Source organism: Pithys albifrons, chromosome 11, assembly GCF_047495875.1.
Source record: "Pithys albifrons albifrons isolate INPA30051 chromosome 11, PitAlb_v1, whole genome shotgun sequence".
Lineage (NCBI taxonomy): Eukaryota > Metazoa > Chordata > Aves > Passeriformes > Thamnophilidae > Pithys > Pithys albifrons.
Genome location: NC_092468.1, coordinates 23,385,081 through 23,404,364, shown reverse-complemented (window position 1 = coordinate 23,404,364; position 19,284 = coordinate 23,385,081). Strand labels below are relative to the sequence as shown.

The 19,284-nt window shown below is 42.8% G+C and overlaps 1 protein-coding gene across 1 annotated transcript in view; it reads left to right on the top strand.

Annotated features, from left to right (window-relative positions):
- SERPINI1 (serpin family I member 1) overlaps positions 1–15,107 on the top strand; it is a 49,351-nt gene extending 34,244 nt beyond the window's left edge. Inside the window, exons 6-9 of the mRNA XM_071566846.1 lie at positions 4,355–4,452; positions 9,498–9,584; positions 10,805–10,894; positions 12,422–15,107. Of these exons, the coding sequence (XP_071422947.1) occupies positions 4,355–4,452; positions 9,498–9,584; positions 10,805–10,894; positions 12,422–12,498 (352 nt within the window). The 3' untranslated portion in view covers positions 12,499–15,107. The remainder of the gene's footprint in view (positions 1–4,354; positions 4,453–9,497; positions 9,585–10,804; positions 10,895–12,421) is intronic.
- The last annotated feature ends 4,177 nt before the right edge of the window (positions 15,108–19,284 follow it).

Sequence of the window (19,284 nt, the reverse complement as noted above, 5' to 3'; positions counted from 1 at the left end):
GAGCACGGGAGGCACTGGTACCTCATAGCAGTGCTACGGTTTGCAGATCTCCTCTTAAGGGTTGGTTCAGTATGCCCAAATCTCTGTAATAGCCTGGCTCTTTTGTACCTTTAAAATATCTTAAAAAGGCTTCAGGCAGTGCTGAAATAACTGGTTTTAGCTGCAGGTTGTTTTCTCTAAAAGTAAAGCAAAACACCAAAACCACTTGAAAAACCCAAGAAAAATCTAAACCCAAATTAAAAATATTCTCTTTTTTTTTTTTTAACCTCCTGTCTCAAGTGCCCTTTCCATGAGGGATGGGTGGGCCAGTGCTGGATGTTCTGGAGATACAACCACATGAGAGGCATAAAACTGTCCCACTGCCATTTTCACCCATATTTAGCCCTGGAAAGAGGGATCTTGCCAGGGAAAACCCCCCAGCCTGCCGTACTCCACCTGGCCAGAGCAGCTGAGTGGGGGTTTGGGGTTGGTTTTGCTTAATTAGTGGGGTTTTTTGCTCTCTTGCTTGTTTGTTTTCAGGCTGTTAAATCATTCAGGCTGGTTCTGGCACCTCGGGACAAGGCAGCTGAAATTCCAACCGGAATGTTGGAGTTGATACCAGCTGGCAGCTTGGCACTGGAGGGGCTGCTTGCTGGGTAAAAATAGTGCTTCACATCCTCAGAGCCAGCCAGTCCTCCAAGCAGGAACATCGATGGCAAGCAAGGGAGCCTTTTGTTCTGCAGAACTGAATCTATTAGAACCAATCTGAAACCCTGGAATTTTCTTGGTTGGCTCATTCCGAACCCTTAGTGATGTTTGAAATGATACACTTTGGGATGAGTCATGTTTCTGCTGGGTGACTAGACAGTGTCCCCTGATCCTTCTTGGTTCTGGGAATCCTGGGCAGCTGAAAATCAGAAAAAAAATCAGCATTTTGGAAGGTTTGCACAGCATCATAAAGATGGAGACATCTTTTTTTTTTTCTGTCTTGAAAGTCTGTAAAAAATAGAAGAAAGATGACCTGTTGTGGTATGTTAATGCTCTCTGCAAAACATAAAGGCTGCAGAGCACTGTCAGTGACATAAATGCATAATTTTAATCTAATGCTTGTGCAAGTTTTAAATTTCATTAAAATATCCTGTTCTCTGCTGAACTCTCCAGAGAATTTTTGCTGGTTTCTCAATCTAATCTTCCCTTTAGTGTCTCTCAGACTTCCCTTTGTGGTTTCTACAGCTCCCAGTTGCAACTATTCCATGATTTCTGATACTAAAATATTGAAATCAATTTTTCATAGTATTTTTAGCATCAAGAGAACCTAAAAGATTGTGGGGAACAAAAATATGGCCATCTGGTTCATTAAAAGCAACAAACACTGCAAAAAACCACATGCCAGGGGTGGCATCGAGGAGCTCAACATTCCCAAAGTCTGGAGGTGCAGCAGATGCCTGGGAAGTGAGGTGGGATGGCAGCTCTGTGTTCTGGGCTGTCAGCTTTGATTTTGAGTAGAGACATCACTGAGATCCCACTTTGATGGCAGGTAACTCATTGAGTGTTTACATGGGCTTGCACAGCCTGGAATTAAATTTCCCAGTGTAAAGCAGCCCTGTTGTTTCTCAGGAAAGGCTGGTTCTGATGTCAGCTAAAATACTGGAAATCTCATTAATAATTTGTCTGTAGCTCTCACTGCTTTTGAGAGCAAGTGAGAAAAGAAGGGAAATATTATTTGGGATAGTGGTTTGGAGTGGGCTTTTACCACAGGACAAAACTGAAAGAGAGGAGAAGGGAAGTAATTAGTTTTATTTTCATAAAGGCATCATCTGATATTTACCCAGCTGCTGTGATATTTTTAGTCTGCCTTTTATGACAAATAAAGCAGGAACTGACTTCTGCAGATACTGTATAGACCTTCAGTCATGCACCTGCTTGGAATTTGCCTTTCCAAAGGTTTCTGTCAGGGACAGAGCCTCTGTTTTAAGGGACTGCTGCTGTCCTTCACACAGGGATTCTTTAGCAGTATAACCAACCAACTTGTTTGCTTTCCCTTCTTCCAGATCCACGTTCAGCTGAGGCTTTACAGGTTTATTTTTTCCCCAAATCCTGTCTCAGACCACTCCCTGGTCAGTCTGGAGGGGCATCCTGTGCCACTCCTGTTTCTGGGGTCACAGCCCATGGCTTGGCAGATGGGTTTGCTGTCTCATGGGCCAGAGGCTGCAACCCACCTGTTTGCCATTTGTATCTCACAGTGATACCTTGCAGCAGGAAAAAAATGCTGTTTTTGCTGTTATTTTTCTTATTTTTTACCTCCAGTTTTGCTTTTTATCCAGCCTACTTGCTGCTTTCCTGCCCTGATATTCCTTACTAGTTTGACATTGCCAGTTCTTACCTTAATTGTGTTGAAACCTTAATAGATTTAATAGGGGGGTGACATCAAAGCCAAAAAGGGAAACACAGGGCACAGGAATTTGTATAAAATGCATTTTAACACTTATTTGCCTTCTCTGTTTGCAAGGTGGGTTTTGAGCAGTGGGAGTGTCCACAGCTTTCCAGGAGGAAAGGAAAGATAACAGGACACATTTCCTAAAGTCCTGTTGTGCATTTTCAGGTCATTTTGTGTTTACCTACATCTCATTCATTAAAATAATGCCTTTTTTTCCCCTTTTTTCTTTTTTTTTTTTATCAAGTGCTTCCACACTGACTGCTGCAGACCATACCAGAACACCATGAGGAGCTTCCTCCAGTACTTAAATCTTTGTTGGTGTCTTCCAATTCTTTTGAGAAGTGCCAAAGCAATAAAATCACAAGAATCACTTCCTTTATTTTTATTCCAGGCATGTCCTGGAATTGTTCTGGACGAGGTACATGAACACTTGTGATGCCACCAGTGATTTATCAGTCCTGAACTATCTCCAGGTCTTATTTTAACTCCTAAAATTCTTCTGTGGGTAATGAGTGATACTCATTCATCATAGATTTTTGGCTCCCAGTGGCATGTGTAAGTTCATGTGAATGTGGAATTGTGTACTGGAGTTTTCTCATTCTGTGTAAGTGAGGAAGATGCACTTGACCCTTGCCCAGTTCTATTTTGATGCCCAGATTCCTCTTTTTCAAGCTTTTTCAAGTTTTCACATATTGGGGTCTTGTTCATCTCAGCTCTTCCTGAGCTGTGCTCTGCCCAGAGCTCTGGGCTGCCCTTTCTCCTGAAAAGAACTTTTTCTTCCACGTGGTTGAGGTGATTTAATCCTGAAAAATGAGATTGCACGGAAACACATCCTGTTTTATTTGTTCTGGCACTTATTTGTCCCAACACTCTCCACTGCAGGACAACTGCAGGGTATTTTCTGACTCAGTGGCTGCAGAACCTCTGACAACACCTTCCAGACTCCATGGTTTGTCATTGTATAGTTCCAGCCAGTCTCTGTCAGCAGAATGTAAATCACTAGTAATTTGTTTGGTCGTTCTGCAGAGAACCTGTAACTCACCCCTGACAAACACTTACAGTCAGTCCCATGTGTTTGTCTGTAGACATCTGGTATTTTCTGGTTTGGGCTGCCATTATTATTATTTTTCTGACAAATTTCTTTGTTTCTCCAGCTGTCCAGTCTGTTTCTGGCCACGCATAAAGTCTTCTTTTGCCTTACTGACAGCAGACAAAGCTTTTATGCCGTTTGAAAAGCAGTGATTGGAAATGCTTTTGCCCCAAATGCTGCCCTCAGGACAGATGTCAGTCTGTCCTTCCAGCACAGAACATTGCCTGGAGCAAGGCTTTGCAGGCTCACCCTGAAATCCTGCCAGCTTAGACTCTCGTGTGCCTTTACACTGACAATTATTTGTTTTCCCTTTTGTTTACTCACAATCAAAACCCAATTACAGTTTTGCCACCAGACTAATTAGAAGCTGAGTCAGAAATGCTTTATATTCATATTCATGGCTGCTGGTCTTTGCTTACACTGTCACAGTAAAAACAGGGTATCTTTCTTACTTTCTGCTCCTCCTCTGCCCACAGCTCTCTGTGAAAATCAGCTGTTCTTTGCCTCATTTGATATTCTGTTCTAGTATTTGTACAATTAAATTCAGTTTTTATAGTAAACCTCTTGTATCTAAGCATTTCCATTAGCTACTGCCTAATTTTGCACTGAGGTTTTATGGTCAGGGACTGCACATACCATTAGCATGTCTTTGATTGCTTCTGCATTAGAAAAAGGATCCAGCTGTGAGTAAACTCATTTGTTTATAAGCATTTTTGGAAGGTGTCAGTAGCACTGAATCTCCTGCTTTGCATTATTTATCTTGGTGTTTTTACCTAGAAATTTGAACCTTCTAATACCAGTGAGTAGTGCTTACATGTGACTTTCTGTGGTTCTCTGTTACACTCCAGGTTCACAGTAGAGCAGGAGATTGATCTGAAAGATGTCTGGAGAGGGCTGGGAATTACAGAGCTGTTCAGCAGCAGTGCTGACCTCACTGCCATGTCTGGTAAGAGGTTCTTCTGTTGTCTGTCAAGGTGGATGAAGAAATACATGTTATACCTGGGGAAGTTCACCTGGATCTCCCTAGGAATGAGGGGCAGTGGGATCCTATACAGGAGGCACATCCACATGAGAGCTGTGCCTCGCTGGCAGGTGGGATTCCCACTCCAAGGGATTGTCATCCTGTGTCTCCACACAGAGCCTGTTTGTCCCCAGCATTAAGAGCATTAAGCTGTTGTACAATTAGTCATCTCCCCAGATACCTGTGCCATGGAAGCAGCACAGGGAGGAGTTGGGAGATAAAAGCAATTTAGTCACATTTGCTGCCTGCCTGTTGCAATATGTTGTCAACACCATCCAATATGTTTAAAAATTAAGGTGGAAAAGAGATATTTATGTTTTTAATACCTCCTAGGGGGTGTTCAGAGAATCATAGAATGGGTTGGGTTGGAAGGGACCTCAAAGCCCATCCAATGCCACCCCCTGCCCTGGGCAGGGACACCTCCCATCAGCCCAGGCTGCTCCAAGCCCTGTCCAGCCTGGCCTTGGACACTCCCAGGGCTGGGGCAGCCACAGCTCCTCTGTATTGAAGTAGCACAAAAATGCCTGAGAAGTTGATTCATCTTTAAATAACAAAGGAACCAGGTGAGCAGTAAATAAATATGATCTGTCTAGACCTGAATTTTGGGAAGCCCAGCTCTCCTCTGTCTAGAGGTGTGAACCAGTGTCAGGCTGCTGTCCCTGTTCTTGCCATTTGTGCCCCTGCTCTGCTCCCTGGATGTTTTGTGGGTTGTTTTGCTCCATGTGTTGCTGCCCAACCAGCCAGAGGTAGATCCTGCCCTTCATTGTTTGTCCCTGGGAACAATCACACCTGAGTGGCTTATTCCAAATACTGGTAATAAGTCAAAGCTTCCTCTGAAATTTACAGAGAAATGTTTGTGGCATTCACATCCTTCCATTTTTCTAAGTTTGAAATAGTGTTTATAGTATATCATGCAGCTTATTTTGCTTTCCCAGTGAAACTGGGGGGAAAGCTGGAGTTAGCCAATATGAAAGGAATTGAAGTAAATGGAAAATCCTTTTTCAAAGAAACATCCTTCTCCTGAAGAAAAACACCTTCAATTTCTCTGCAGCTCAAAGCACAGGCAGCTTTCCAATAAATCTGGTCTATATATATAAAAAATTATTTACTTGAGAATAAGCACTAAGGAGAAAGGAAAATGCACAGGGGAAATGGAACCACAAAGGCAGCTCCTGGGTCTTATTTAATTCCATATAAAATTCATCTTTATATCAGGGACTAATTCTGTAGTGCAGAGGTTGGCAGAAAGAATCACATGCTTGTGTCTTAATCCATGTGACCAATGATTTGTTTCAAGTTTTTTACTTCTGACAATTGTACTGTATGAAAAAAATAACTTCTGCATGACTGGATTAACTCCTCTGCCATTTAAAGATTAACTTGTTTATTGAGTGTAGAGCAGTGCATAGAGAGAATTCAGGAGTTTTGCTGTAACTTGCCAGTGTTTCACTGAAAAGGGGATGTGCCACCAGGGGATGAAAAGGTCATTTGTAATTTAAGAGCTCAAAAACTATTTTTGAAGTTAATGCCTTTAATGAAAACCCCACTGTTGATGCCATGGAAATGAAATTTTAAATAATTAAAATACAGAATATGTTTCTTCTTTGTAATTTTCATAATGTGAAATGTGGAGGGAGGAAGGGAAAATAAAAGTCATGAAGAAAAGTTGTTCAAATCCTGCTTTTTCAAACACCTGAATGGGTGTGGAAGTTGGAAGTTTCCACACATCTGTCTCAGGGTCGGCCCTCTGGAATGTTTGGCACTTCATGGAACCCTAAATGCAGGTAATGGAGCAAAATCTTGTCTGGACACTTAATTTAGGAGGGAATAAATCCTACATGAAATCTAAGGAGATTTTTGAGAAACTCTGTTGTCTTTTAAAACACTTTCCTGCTCCTCCTCTCCTGTTGCTTTTGCATTACTGTCCAGGAAGGTCACTGCAATTTCAACAACAGCCTAATGCTGTAAACAGATCCAGGCAGATTGGGGAGTTCAGCAAAATTCCATGTGGCTTTAGAGGACAGAAGTCAAATCGCAGGATTACAGACTTACTTTTCAATATTCAGAAATTTTTGCTTTTTGCACTCAATCTGAAGAATGGAAATGGAGGAGTTGGCTTTACCTTCTGGAATGGGTAGACTCTGAGCAGCCAAAGAGAAAGTCCTAATCCAGATGAACATTTCAAATGTTACTCCCTTGCAGAAATCAAGTTCTTTGTCAGTTCTGCCAGGTGAGTAGGAGGATGTTCCTCTTTGGCTGTCAGGTTACAGGTATTCTGACTCTCACTCTCAGCAGAAGACTTGACAGTATTTACTTGTGTCTATGATTCCATCAGGTGCTCAAAATAATCTTGAAACAACTTCTGGTGTTTGGAGTTTTAGAATTTACACAGCACATAAACTTACTGCTTTTTTCACAGCACTTAAGACTTACCCTTGAACTCATTTCATAGTAAAATTCCCTTTCTCCTCCAAATGATTATAATATTTCTTACTGTTTTATAGAGTCCTAAATGGCAGCTGCTTTTAATGCAAGGTGACCTGCGTGACAGTGAGCAGTGAAGTGATCTCAGTGACTTACTTTCACAATATAAAGTAGTTAGAAGAGCATCAGTCCAGTAAATGGCTCTTTGAAGTCTTGACTGACGTACATATAATTTTTCTGGGACAGCCTAAGCAAGAAGAGCCAATAAACCTGCATGATTTTTTAAAAATGAGCCTTGCAGAGCAGCCAGTTGGCAGCTGAGTAGGAGTGTGCAGACATATGGAGTGTAATGCCAAATGAAGTGTGATGCTAAGGGAGTCATGGACATTAGGAGGGAGCTTCAGATCCTCCCACTCATTAGTGGGGATCTGTGCCTGGGTCCTGCACAAAGCTCAGACTTTGGCAGCAGATCCCCATGGGACTTCCTGGAGATGTTAACAGTCAGATCATGTTGGTTCTTATGAAAATCCACCTTTGCAGGAGCTGCTAGGGAAGGATGGGATGGCAGATCCTCAGGTGAGCCCACCTTGTCCCCAGGGAAGCCATAAGGAAAGATGGATAATCATGGGGAGATGTGATATTGCAGTATTGCAGTCAGGGATGTGACAATCACCAGCTGCATCAAAGGGAAGCTGCCTGAACTCTGTGACAACATTGTGCTTTCATATGAAAATGGATTCATTCACTTCAGGGAGAGATGAATGAGAAGGATGTGATCGTGGCAATATAAAGAGAAAATCCAGAGAAAGTAATTTGGGATGTGGAATTGCTCTTTTCATCATCCAAGGACAAAGACATCCAATGAAGTGAAAGGCAACAAATTGAAAACAAATAGAAAGTGCTTCTCTTATGGAAAACTTTCCCACAGAGATCTTTGCTGGGTATTCCTTGGGGTCATGAGATTGGTAGGATTAAAAATAATCAAATTGGTTCAGAGCAATGACAATGGTCTACACTACATTGAATAAAGGCATTCTGTATATTCTGGGACTTAGAAACTTGGTTTAGGGTATGAGGCACGTTCTGGCTGAGAGGATATTTCTCCTGTAAGTTGTGCTGTAGTTCCCATCTGTGACATGACTTGCACCTTCTTCTAAAGCAGCAGCAGCAGTGCCAGAGCTGGTGCAGTGCTGGATTCACTGCATGGACTGGTCCCATCTGCAGTGGCACTTGAGTTCCTGCCACCTTAAAATGTTGGGGGTTTTAATACTCAGATCCTCAATACATTCACAAGTTGCCCTCCTTTTATACCTGGTGGCAAATGTCAGCAGTGTTGCTGCTGTCAGAATTAGGGTCTCCAGCCTCATCAGATGGACTCCAGTCTTCTGAGGTGCAGAGTGTTCTGACCAGGAATGTACCTGGAGTTCCATAAGTGCCACCACAGTGGAGAATAAAGCATTGGGGATGAAAATACAGAGTATTTCTGGGGCTGTTACTGGGCACAGGATCAGCCTTTGTGATAACAAAAAAAAATGGATTGCAATGCATGATTAGGCTAAGTGGGAATGTCTTTGTTATTAAACATAAACATGTATCTGGTTTAAGATCTTTGCTTTATGTTAAAGATAAGGAGGTGCTGCGTGCACCATTTTTCAGAGTAACAGGGTGGAAACTTGAGCCCAGCTTTGAGGATAACTTTGCTGAGGGCTCGGAACTGAAGCCTTGAACTGGTGCAATTTTTAGCAGTTTTCACTCCCCACAGTCCCAAGGGGCATCTTTGGGGCTCTCCCTGGGGCTGTTGAAGTGAAGCAGCTGCAGCAGGAGGTTCCAGTCAGTGCCGAGTGTGTGGCAGCAACGAGATCTGGGGGGAGACATTTCAAACTGCTGTTCCTTGTGGCCTTGGCTTGCTTTGGTATTAGAACTAGTGGGCATTCCAATAGATCTGAGCCTTTAGCCATGGAAGGAAAGTAATGAAACACTCACTGACTTAAGCAGGAGCAGGCTCAGACTGAAATTAAAATACTGACAAAGAAGGATGGAAAACAAACAAGACTGAAACAAACCGAGTTCCATGGTGGTTTTGGCAATAAATATTTATGTTCAGCTTCTTCAAAATATAATGGAAGAAGAAAGAAAAGACCTAAATTTCCTGGACTAAGTCTATATTGTACCTAACACAGAAATAAAATTCTTTATGTCTAAGTATTTGCTATATAATGTTGTAATCCCTTTTTCCAATAGTTGTATTTAAAATCTTGTTTTCAAGGATTGTTTTTTACCCTCTCTGGAATAGTGGTGCTCTAGGCATTCCTGAGCTATTTTAATCTCCATGGTGTAGGAGAGCATTATAAATTTAAAAGTGAGGTAAATGGTGCTATTAAAGGTATTGGCAGAAGGTATTTTAATGCAACAAAGCTCTTACCCTTCCCCACCTGGTATAGAAGGTGGATAATAGTGTTGGGGGTTTTGGCAGTGTTGGGGGTTTTATTTAAACACCTCAATCTTACTGTTGAGCCACTTGAAATATGTTTCCTTTTCCTCTCCAGATAACAAGGAACTTTACCTTGCAAAGGCATTTCACAAGGCATTTCTAGAAGTTAATGAGGAAGGATCAGAAGCTGCTGCTGCCTCAGGTACCTGACTGAAAAGCAGAACTAAATCAAATGTCTGGTTATTCTGTGTTAATTAATTTTTTAAAGCTGACTTGCTGTACAGCCAGGAAAGCTAAATAGGATGGAGACACAGCATGGCAAGGCACTGCTTTCAGCAGAGAGTTCTGGAAATGAAGTATTGGCGTTGCTTTCAACGTGTTGTGTTGCACAAAGAATTTTGAGCATCCTGTGGAAAACCTCTTCTTGCTTAATTTTCTTCTGATTGTCAGGAGAGTACAGACTGCAATTTATATTTTCTTTATGGAACTTCAGCATTCATCCTTTTTGTCTGCTAATTGCGATGGGCAGAGGCATTTGATCCAGATTAGTTAGAAGGAGCTGAGAGTTGTTGCAATTGCATTTTAATGAGCTCATATTCAGAGGTGCAAGATGGGAAGTGCTGAATACAAAACCATTGCTGGCCCCTATTAATGCTGGAGGTAGTTGTTTGGTTTAAATAATTACCGCATAGTTTTACTGAAATTAAGTTACATTAGTAGCCAATACGTATCATCATGTAATTTCTAATTGCCTCTATTTCCACCAGGCTTCGAGGAAAGGGAGAATTTCTTCCCTGCTCTGGATTGAATTGTGCCATTAATATGGACACAGATTCCTGGCAATGCTGGAGTCTTTCTGAACAGTGCAGGGAAAATGTAAAATTAAATGAAACACTTGGAATTTAAATAATAGTGTCCTGGAAAAACCCATGCATCTCCAAATAAAAATAGCAGAGAGTCAAATTCTGCCTGATTCTCAGTTAGTTTTACTTTCAGCTCTGCATTATTTATGAACTCAGTATAAAAGCTGCAGGATGAGCCCGTTTAATTGTTGCACATTCCATAATTGGTGAGAGTTCCCTTTTGCTGTGCCCCTCAGTCTGGGGCTGTGTGGAACAGCTCAGCCTTTCTGGGAGTGAGGGGGAGTTGGAACTCCTCTCAGTGTTCTGGATCTTCACATTTAGAAGCTGCTCCCTCAGCCTGGGAAATTGCACCACTCTGCATTGTTAATCATTCCTAAAGCCCAAATTACTCTGCAGGTCTCCTCCATTTTCAGCTAATAATGTCCTGCTGTGCCTTGGTGGCACTTGGGGTTGAGTGTGGCACTTGTGGCTGCCCATGAGCTGCACAAGAGTCTCTCAGGAGGAGCAGGAGGAGGTGCAGTGCTGTTTAACAAGTTGCCTGTGTTGTTTTTTCCTACAGGAATGATTGCCATCAGCAGAATGGCAGTGCTGTATCCCCAAGTTATAGTTGACCATCCCTTCTTCTTTTTGGTCAGAAACAGAAGAACAGGTAAGAATTTTGCAGATTCTTTTGAATTTTTCATAGCACATTATCAAGTATTCAAAAGCAAATTGCATGTTTGGATCAATGAACTGGGCTTGTGTTGTGAATTTTCATTAATTATTGTGACATTGCCTTAACTATTCATTTTCCTTTAAAATACCTGATGTTGAAAGACTCATCTCTGCACTCTGAATGTTTCTCCAAAATAAGGCACCAAAATCTGATGTAACCCTGAAAAACATTCACAGTTATGTGATTTAAAACCCCAGAGAAGGAAAATTCACCATTTTTGTTCTGAGAGCACAGTGTTACTGCCCTGAACATCCCCAGTCACTGCATTCCCTCAGAGCTTGGCTGGAGTAAGACCAGGGAAATCCATTCCCAGCCCCAAATGATTTGCATAATGGGCAGATATTACAGCTCTGAGTAATTCTGTTGTGCTCTCCAAGTGTTCTATGGCAGGTGAGGGATGAGAACAGCCCTCACCAGCAAAATGGGCAGTGATGAATTCCTCGGGTTCGTATTTGTAACTTGTCTGAGTGCTGTGGCTGTGCCTGGCTGACAGAACATTGCTGTGCACTCACAGAGGGTCGTGGGGCTCTGTTGGAGGTCCCCAGCACAGGTACCAGTGTTTATTAAACCATTTAGATTGCAGCAATGTTTGCAGTCCAGCCAGGCAGAGTCACTTGGGTGACTTCATTCTCCTGCAAAATTCACAACACAACACCCTGCCAGCTACTAGGAAGAAAATTAACTTGATCCCAACTGCAACAAGGGCAGCAGGGCAGGATACCAACTCTGAGGGAGTTTTTTGACCAAACTAAATAGAGTTTCCTTGCTGTTGTAGGCATATTAGGCAAAAAATAGATCTGGAAAAAGGTATCTGCCTTTTTTTCGTACTCAATATCCAAAAATCTCCCCAAAAAGAAAACTTCAAATCAGAACAGAGTAGAACCTGGTCCCTTTCAATCATAGAATCACAGAATGGATTGGGTTGGAAAAGACCTCCAAGATCATCAAGTCCAACCCTTGGTCCAACTCCAGTCCCTTTACCAGATCATGGCACTCAGTGCCACGGCCAAGCTCAGTTGAAAACCCTCCAGGGATGGGGAATCCACCCCCTCTCTGGGCAGCCCATTCCAGTGCCTGAGCACTCTCTCTGCAAAGAACTTTTTTCTCATCTCCAACTTAAATTTGGAGCAGTTCTTAACATTGCAGAGGCCTTGTCATTGCATGGAGACAGAGGAAGTGCCAACAACTCAAAGCTTGTTGCTAATATGGGAATCTAAGGTTAGAAACCTCTCGGGGAAAAGGCCTGTGAAGGTTACCCTTCTAAAGACAGCCCCAAGTGCTCAGGATTGGTTCTGCTGTGGAACCCTTGCCTCTCATGGCTCTCAGTTTCTGAGACACATGTTCCTCTGAAAGTCGTGCACCACCTGCTCCAGAGCTTATCATGATACTCATTATCTCATCACCTCCAATTTACCTTCAGTTCTGACACCTTTCCATCCTCCCTTCCCGCTCTCTCCACAGGCACCGTGTTGTTCATGGGAAGGGTAATGCACCCTGAAGCAATGAGTGCAAGTGGCCATGACTTTGAAAAGCTTTAACTGCCACCAGCTACCAAAAAGAGGAGATAAGCACATAAAGTTTGAAGTTAATATATTTAAGGTTTGCTGTGTTTTCCCCCAAGATATTGTTTCAAACGCTTTTGGATCTAACTGTGTGCAAGTCAGTTCCCAGAGGAAAGCTTACAGTATTAAAGTAATGGTTCTGTTTCTGTTGTTGTGATTGCTGTGTCCTTAAAATAAAGTTGTGTACATGTCAACAACTGTTTCTTGTTCTAGTGGATTGTAAAGCAGAAAACTGCAAACCCCTTGTTTGTGATTTTTCTACAGTCCAAAGACTGACTTGATCAAAGAGACAGGAGCAGAATGTGCAGCTCTGAGTCATGCAAATGGCAAACCTTGGTGGTAATTTCTAGAGCCAGAGAGCTCCATGTGGACAACGTGCTCTCATCCTGTTCCTGTCAGAGCAGTGAACAGCCTGTGATGTGCTGGTTGATCTGGGGGAATGGAACAAATGGAGCCGAGTGCATTTGCTTCTCTGACTGTGGTAGACTTTGTGTGGAGTCTCCCCCGTGGTTCTCTTCTCAGTGTAGTTTCTCTGGGTGCTCCTGCATGTTCCTGCACTGCCCCTCCCTCCCTCCTGCTGCTGCCTCTGAACTCTGATTGCATGAATCGAGCCCTGCCAGTGCAGGGCAGCTCTGGGTGTGCCTCAACTGCAAGAGCTGCGTAGGAAAGTCATTCGTGTGCACTTATTTTTGTTCCCCATTGTGGTTGTTCCACTTTAACCTGAGCTTTTCACAGTCTCACTTCAGGGATCTAGAATGCTCTTTCTCAAAAAGAAAAAAAACCCTTCATTTTAAGTGTCTAAAAATGTTCTTCTGTTCGCAAATAAATGTCTTAAGGAAAAACATAATCCTTTTCATTTCTTACCTTTTTCCTGAGAATAAGCTGACAGAGGAGAATGACATGTACCACAAGTGAATATTAGCAGGGGAATTAGTTGGTGTTTCCCTTTGGAAGAGGAGGAGAAGTGCCCACTGTCACCAGAGAGGCATGTAATTATTTCCTGCCTCACTGTGCAAAGTACAAAAAGAACAGAAGTTATTAAAACAGCAAGAGAGGAGAGGGCAAAGGAGGGAGGAGCTCCTCTGAAACAGATCTTCAACACAAACCCCTGGAGAATAGGTGGGTTTCTTCTCAGTCAGTAGGAGTTTTGTCTTTGGAATTCTATGGGAACAAATGCACACTGGCTGAACGTCAGCCCTGGGCTTCTCTGGCATTCATTCACTTCAGGGCTATGTAGATACTGCCCACAAAGTTATTCATGCAAGGAGGACTTCCAAAATCTGACACATCTTTCAGTCTTTTGTTTTTTCTACTGCTGCTGCAGATCTGGGTGTGATGGATGTTCTCTGTGGAGGTTGGTTATGCTCCCTTGGAGAAAGGGCACTTGAACACATTCCCAGCCCTGCCTCCTTCAATTGTTTCAAAAATGAGGCTCCTCAGTGTGTTGGTGTTGCTTATTACCTTTAGTGTTCTATAGTCTGCATTCACATTTAGACAAAGATTGCAGTTTTAGTTCTGTTGGGCTGAAAATGTTCTGCTTGGGTGGGCAAAAAGGGAGGGCTGGTCACAAGGAGCAGGGACTGGTTTTACCAAGACACAGAATTAGTCTCACTGCAGGTAAAATGAGCTTTGATGTGGGTTATACAAGGGCTGATTCTTTGTATTTAAATACTTCTGTGAACATCCCCTTATGTCTGTGGAAGTGACCCATGTGCTGAGGATCTCTTGGTTTAATCTTACAGGAGCCTGATTTTTAAGCCATCACATTTTTTTTCAGGCTAATTTTTGTGTGTTCATCTGATTTGTAAAGATACAAAAAAGCTGTGGTTATTTTCAGTCCATCAGGTTTTCCTGACCAGTTTTATGGGGTTTTTGCATCAGTTCCTTGCAGCAAGAGATGGCTCCTTAGCAAGGGAAGGGCTGGAGACAGGTTTGAGCTAAAGCTGTGGAATTTTGGAAGGAGAACTGCCAGGCAGAGGTTTTTGTACAGGATACCAGGAGAGTGCACAGACTTCCCCAGCAGCTGCACTGAGCAGAGGTACAGGTAGAATGATGTGGAACTGAACATTCCACATCTAATTCTGACAATTGCCTGAGTGGGCACAAAGGAAAGCAGCAGAAACAGGAATGCAAACCCTGGTGATTTCACTTGCTGCTCTCCTGGTCCTTGCAGATGCAAAATAGCCATTTTATGTTTCCACAAAATTGAGAATTATGTGGTTTTCAACAACATGAATTGATTTCTTTCCAACTTGTGCAAATATGTTAGTTGTAGACCACAATGATGGGTCTCAAACAATGCTGCTTTTCAGTAGTAATAATATCCTAAGTATGGTTACCAATTTATTGAGGTATATGAATACCATTCCATTATGGTTTTTACTCTAGATTTTGTATAACGTTCCTTTCAAAGATTCTTTTGCTTTTCCAGTACAAAACTAGCAAAATGATGTTGTCTTTTTGTTTGGATCTTTTTTTGGTGAGGGGAATTTGTCAGTAGAAGCTCATATGTGAGTTTAGCTGTGTAGTCCTAAAACTTGTATTTTGTGTTGGAAGCTAAATCAGAAATAAATCACTGAAACATCTCTAATTGTGCTGTGTGAGCCATGGTGTGACACTGACTCTGATCCCTCTGCTGCAGCTGCAGTTGCAGCATGAGAAGGATGATCCTTGCCCACATGTCCTGGAGCCCAGGTGGGAATGCCTTCCAGAGCTGCAGTTGGAGAGTCCTTTCCCTAAGAATCCTCTCAGTAGTGGTGCTGCTGCTGCTGGAGATTGACTTATTTAAGTGATAAGATCCCACTTGTGTCTGACTTGGAGCACCAAATAGTTTTTCTGGAGTCTACATTCAAGCAAGAATTGGTGGTGGTGTGTGAATTAGGATGTTGTTCTTGCTGTTCCAAGCACAAACTGTCACTCTCCTTGCACAAGCCTTGATGGTGGCAAAGTAAACTGTTGTCTCAGTGTCTGCAAATCCAGAGCATGATATTCCTCTAACAAAGGAGATCTTGGAGTTACACCAGAAACAAACAAAACCAAACTTAGTCAAAGGTTTTTTGGCTAATTCTTGTTTGTCAGTGGTGGACAAAAGTAGAAACCACAAGATGTCACTCTATCCTAAGGAGCTAAGGAGGAGTTTGCTATTGACAGCAATCCTATGGGAGTGTTGGAAAGCTGAATAGCCTGAGTGGGACTTAAGTATATGTAGATCTCAGCACAATTAATGAGCTGTTTGAGTTTGGAGCATGGCTAGACTCAGGTTCCTGGGATTAATAATTACAGACCAGAACAAACCCCCAAATACTTCGTGTTGCAAACTTTACTCTGAATCTTTGATAATGGATTGCTGGATGAAGTTCATCACTCCCAGGGTAATTCTTGTCCAGTTCCTGGCCTGCATGATGCATTGTGTACTTGGGATGGGGAAATAACAGAAATAGGTTATTCTTCCAACCTGTCTCCATGAACAGCCCCAGAGCTGCTCTGGGGTTACTGTGGAGTCAGTGCAGGAACAAGACATAGAATTTCTTTTCTACATGAGAGAAATAACTGGGGTTGAAGTCACTGATATACAGCTCCTGTTACTCTCTTGTTCTCTCTTGCTTGCCTCTTCACTCCCCCCTCCCTCGCTGCCTCACGTGGTGTCACTGGAGTTTCTTCATGGGCAGATTCCCAGGGTGTTCCCCCATGGCATAGGGAGGTCACACCACTGGCATGGGGGTCTCTCTTCCTGGGCAGGAGCAAGATTGTCCCTACAAGGATTTTCTAAAAATGACAAGTCCTGCTCCAAAGGTGGTGTTCACAAGCTCCTTCTTGAGTTGTTCCTGACCCTTTAACTGGGCAAACTTTGCTTTGTCCCTACAGTGGAAAATGGAAATACATGTATTAGAAAGACATGGATGAGTTACCTGCAAAACCCAGTGCTGGGGAGGAGGAAAACAGTACCTTTGTAACTCAGATAATGCCAGCAAGAAGGGAATTGACTTCCCTTGTGAGCTGCTCTGCATCTGCTGGCACGACTGATGAGGAACTGGAGATTAATTTAGCTTGGAAAGCTGTCTGTGGTCCCCAAGGGGTTTGGATCAAGCTGCCATAGTCACAGGGGGCCAGAGGCTCCAGCTGCTCACTGGGACCTCTGTGCTTTGGTTCACCAGGTTCTTTGCCTTCCAGCTGGCATTGGGGAGGGGCTGTAAAACAGTTACACATGAGAAACCATTGGCAGTGCCCACAGTTGGGGCTTTGAAACTCATTAACACTCCACGTCTGTCACCCCCCCCTTCCGGGTCCTCTCAGATGATGTTCCTTCTATACAGCACTGCCTTACAAGGGCACCCACACAAATATTTTCACTTTACAGCACTAATTAAAAGCCCAAGTCATGGACCAGCTGCTCTAAGCATTAGGCAAACTGAATAAAAAGATAGACAAAAGTAATGCCCTAAAAAATGCCGTTGAAATTGCAGTTTATAGACAATAACACAGCACCAGTGAAGGCTGTGAGGCAATGAGGGGTATCAGGCTGCTTCAGTCACTCTGGCAGGTAATGCAGAAAGGTGGCAAAGGCAGAGGTATTATCCAAAATACAGGTAGTGATTGTAACATTCTAGGTCTGCCAGGACCTGGTTGAGGAAAGAACTGAAATTGTTCCTGCAGCCCAGGAATTGAGCCCAGTGCCTGAGCTTTGTCTTTTCAGCCACACTGAATCACAACAGGAATGGTGCTCTACTGATTACAAATTGACTATCTTTCTCTCATTAACACACGTCTTCCCCATGGAAGAGTGATCCTTTGGACAAAGTGATGGGAAATTCCTGCAGAAGACCAATTTTGTGTTTGTGTTAAAAGTGCTTTTAAAGAAGAAAGGAAAAATACAGAGGAAATCTGGATTTTGTCTGAATCCTGCCTTTAGTGTTCTCATTAAGGGATTGGAATTGCCCATGGACAAAGATGAGCTTCAGCCATTCTTTCAAGTATTCTACTACCAAAAGAGTTTGGACCCAGTAATAGTTTAACAATTTTACTCTATTTACAGGTCATGTTTTGAAACCAAGCTGGAATCCTTACAGGTGGTAACTGTGTGATAGCATTGCCTGAGCAGAGCTAATAAAATATGTCAGAACCTGTTAAGAAATAAAAAGTATCAAGAAGTCCATCTTGCCCTGAAACCTGTAAGGATCATGGTCTGGACTCTAAAAAATGAGTCAAATCTCCCTGTCCCCAACAGTGTGACACGAAGAGGTTGTTTATTTGGGGCTTTTGTCATTGTCAATATGCCTGGTTTACATCTGGCTCCACTGATTATTCCTTCACAGAATTTTCTCCTTGGTCTAAACAAGAGAATTTGTGCTCCAGCTTACAAGTTCACATCAGGTTTTTTGAACAGAAATTATTTGCAAATCATCCCAATATTTCAGAACTAGTCTGACTGCTGCACTTTCATGCTTTGCAAGCTGAACAGAAATTAGGGAATGTCTAATTCCATAACTTTAAATGTTTAAATCAAGGTAACAACCATGTAGTGTCCAAAAAACTCACTGCAAAGAGCATCATCAGAAAAAGCTAAATTTAGTCAGAGTCACCTGGAACCTGTTCCAAATCCCTCTGCAGTCCATCATAAAAGGATTGCCATTAGTTTCAGTCACTTTGGACCATGTGCAGGTTTCTTTCAGGCTGTGCCCTGAATCCTGAGGTCTGGGTGGGAACTGACGTGCCTGTGAGTTTGTGGGATTAGTAAGAACTCAATTTTTGCCCCATTTGCAAGAATTACTTTAGGCTGCTTCCCTGAAAATCTGAAATAGGCTTTTAATCCCAGTGGTAGTACAGAAGAAAGGTGAAGAGTATAAGTGTGCAAGATGTAAACCCTGTAAGGTGTATTTTGTGTGTGTACACATGTGTGTGCACTCATGAAATGACAAATCCTGTCAGTATTTGATAAGTAAGCAAAACCTCACCTATTGCTGCATGAAACCATAAGATAATGCAATGCAAAACAATAATGCCACTCCATGCCTCTTGGTTTAGAGGCTGGAGGACTTTTCCTTGGTGCAGGATGCTTGTAAGGGAATGCAAAGATTGTTTGCCCCCTCCTTTCTCAGTCACCAGCTTGGATAAGCTCCTCTCCTTCAGTCCCTGGAGTGAAATGATGAACTCCAACCTCCTGAAAGTGCTGGCAGCATCTTCCTCTGCCTGCAGCCACTGCACAGGGGATTCCCAGAATTAACAGAAGCAGACAGAGGAAGGCAGAGAACCCTGGGGAAATAAAGGGATATCAGTGTTTAACACAGTGGGCACGGCAAAGCTCTCCAGCCCTGAGCCACAGCCCCCACGTGAGGAGCTGGCAGAACTCCCTCCTGACCTGCTGCTTCTGTGCTACTTGGCATGTGTTTTCTAGATAGAACAACCCTCTAGCAGATTTATTGGCAGTGCACTAAGAAGTATCTTCAAGACAAGTTAATTCAAGCTCTCTTAGCCTTGATAACACCTGCTTAAAATATGCTCCCTCCTATGGACGACAAGAGTACAGAGATGATGTTATGATAGTTCCATGACAAGTGACTTCCAAAAGCAACAGAGAAGGCTATTTTTCAGAAGGGCCATTAACCAGCTGGCAGCCTATTTTCCACCCTTCCTGGTAAGCATGATAATCTGAAGAGCATTCAAGAAAAAGGCAGATCAAAGTCTCTGCTGTTTCCCCAGGAAATGCATCCTGATGACTCCACAGAGCAAGGGTTTCAAGTGGAAAGGGTGTTTTACATTTCTATT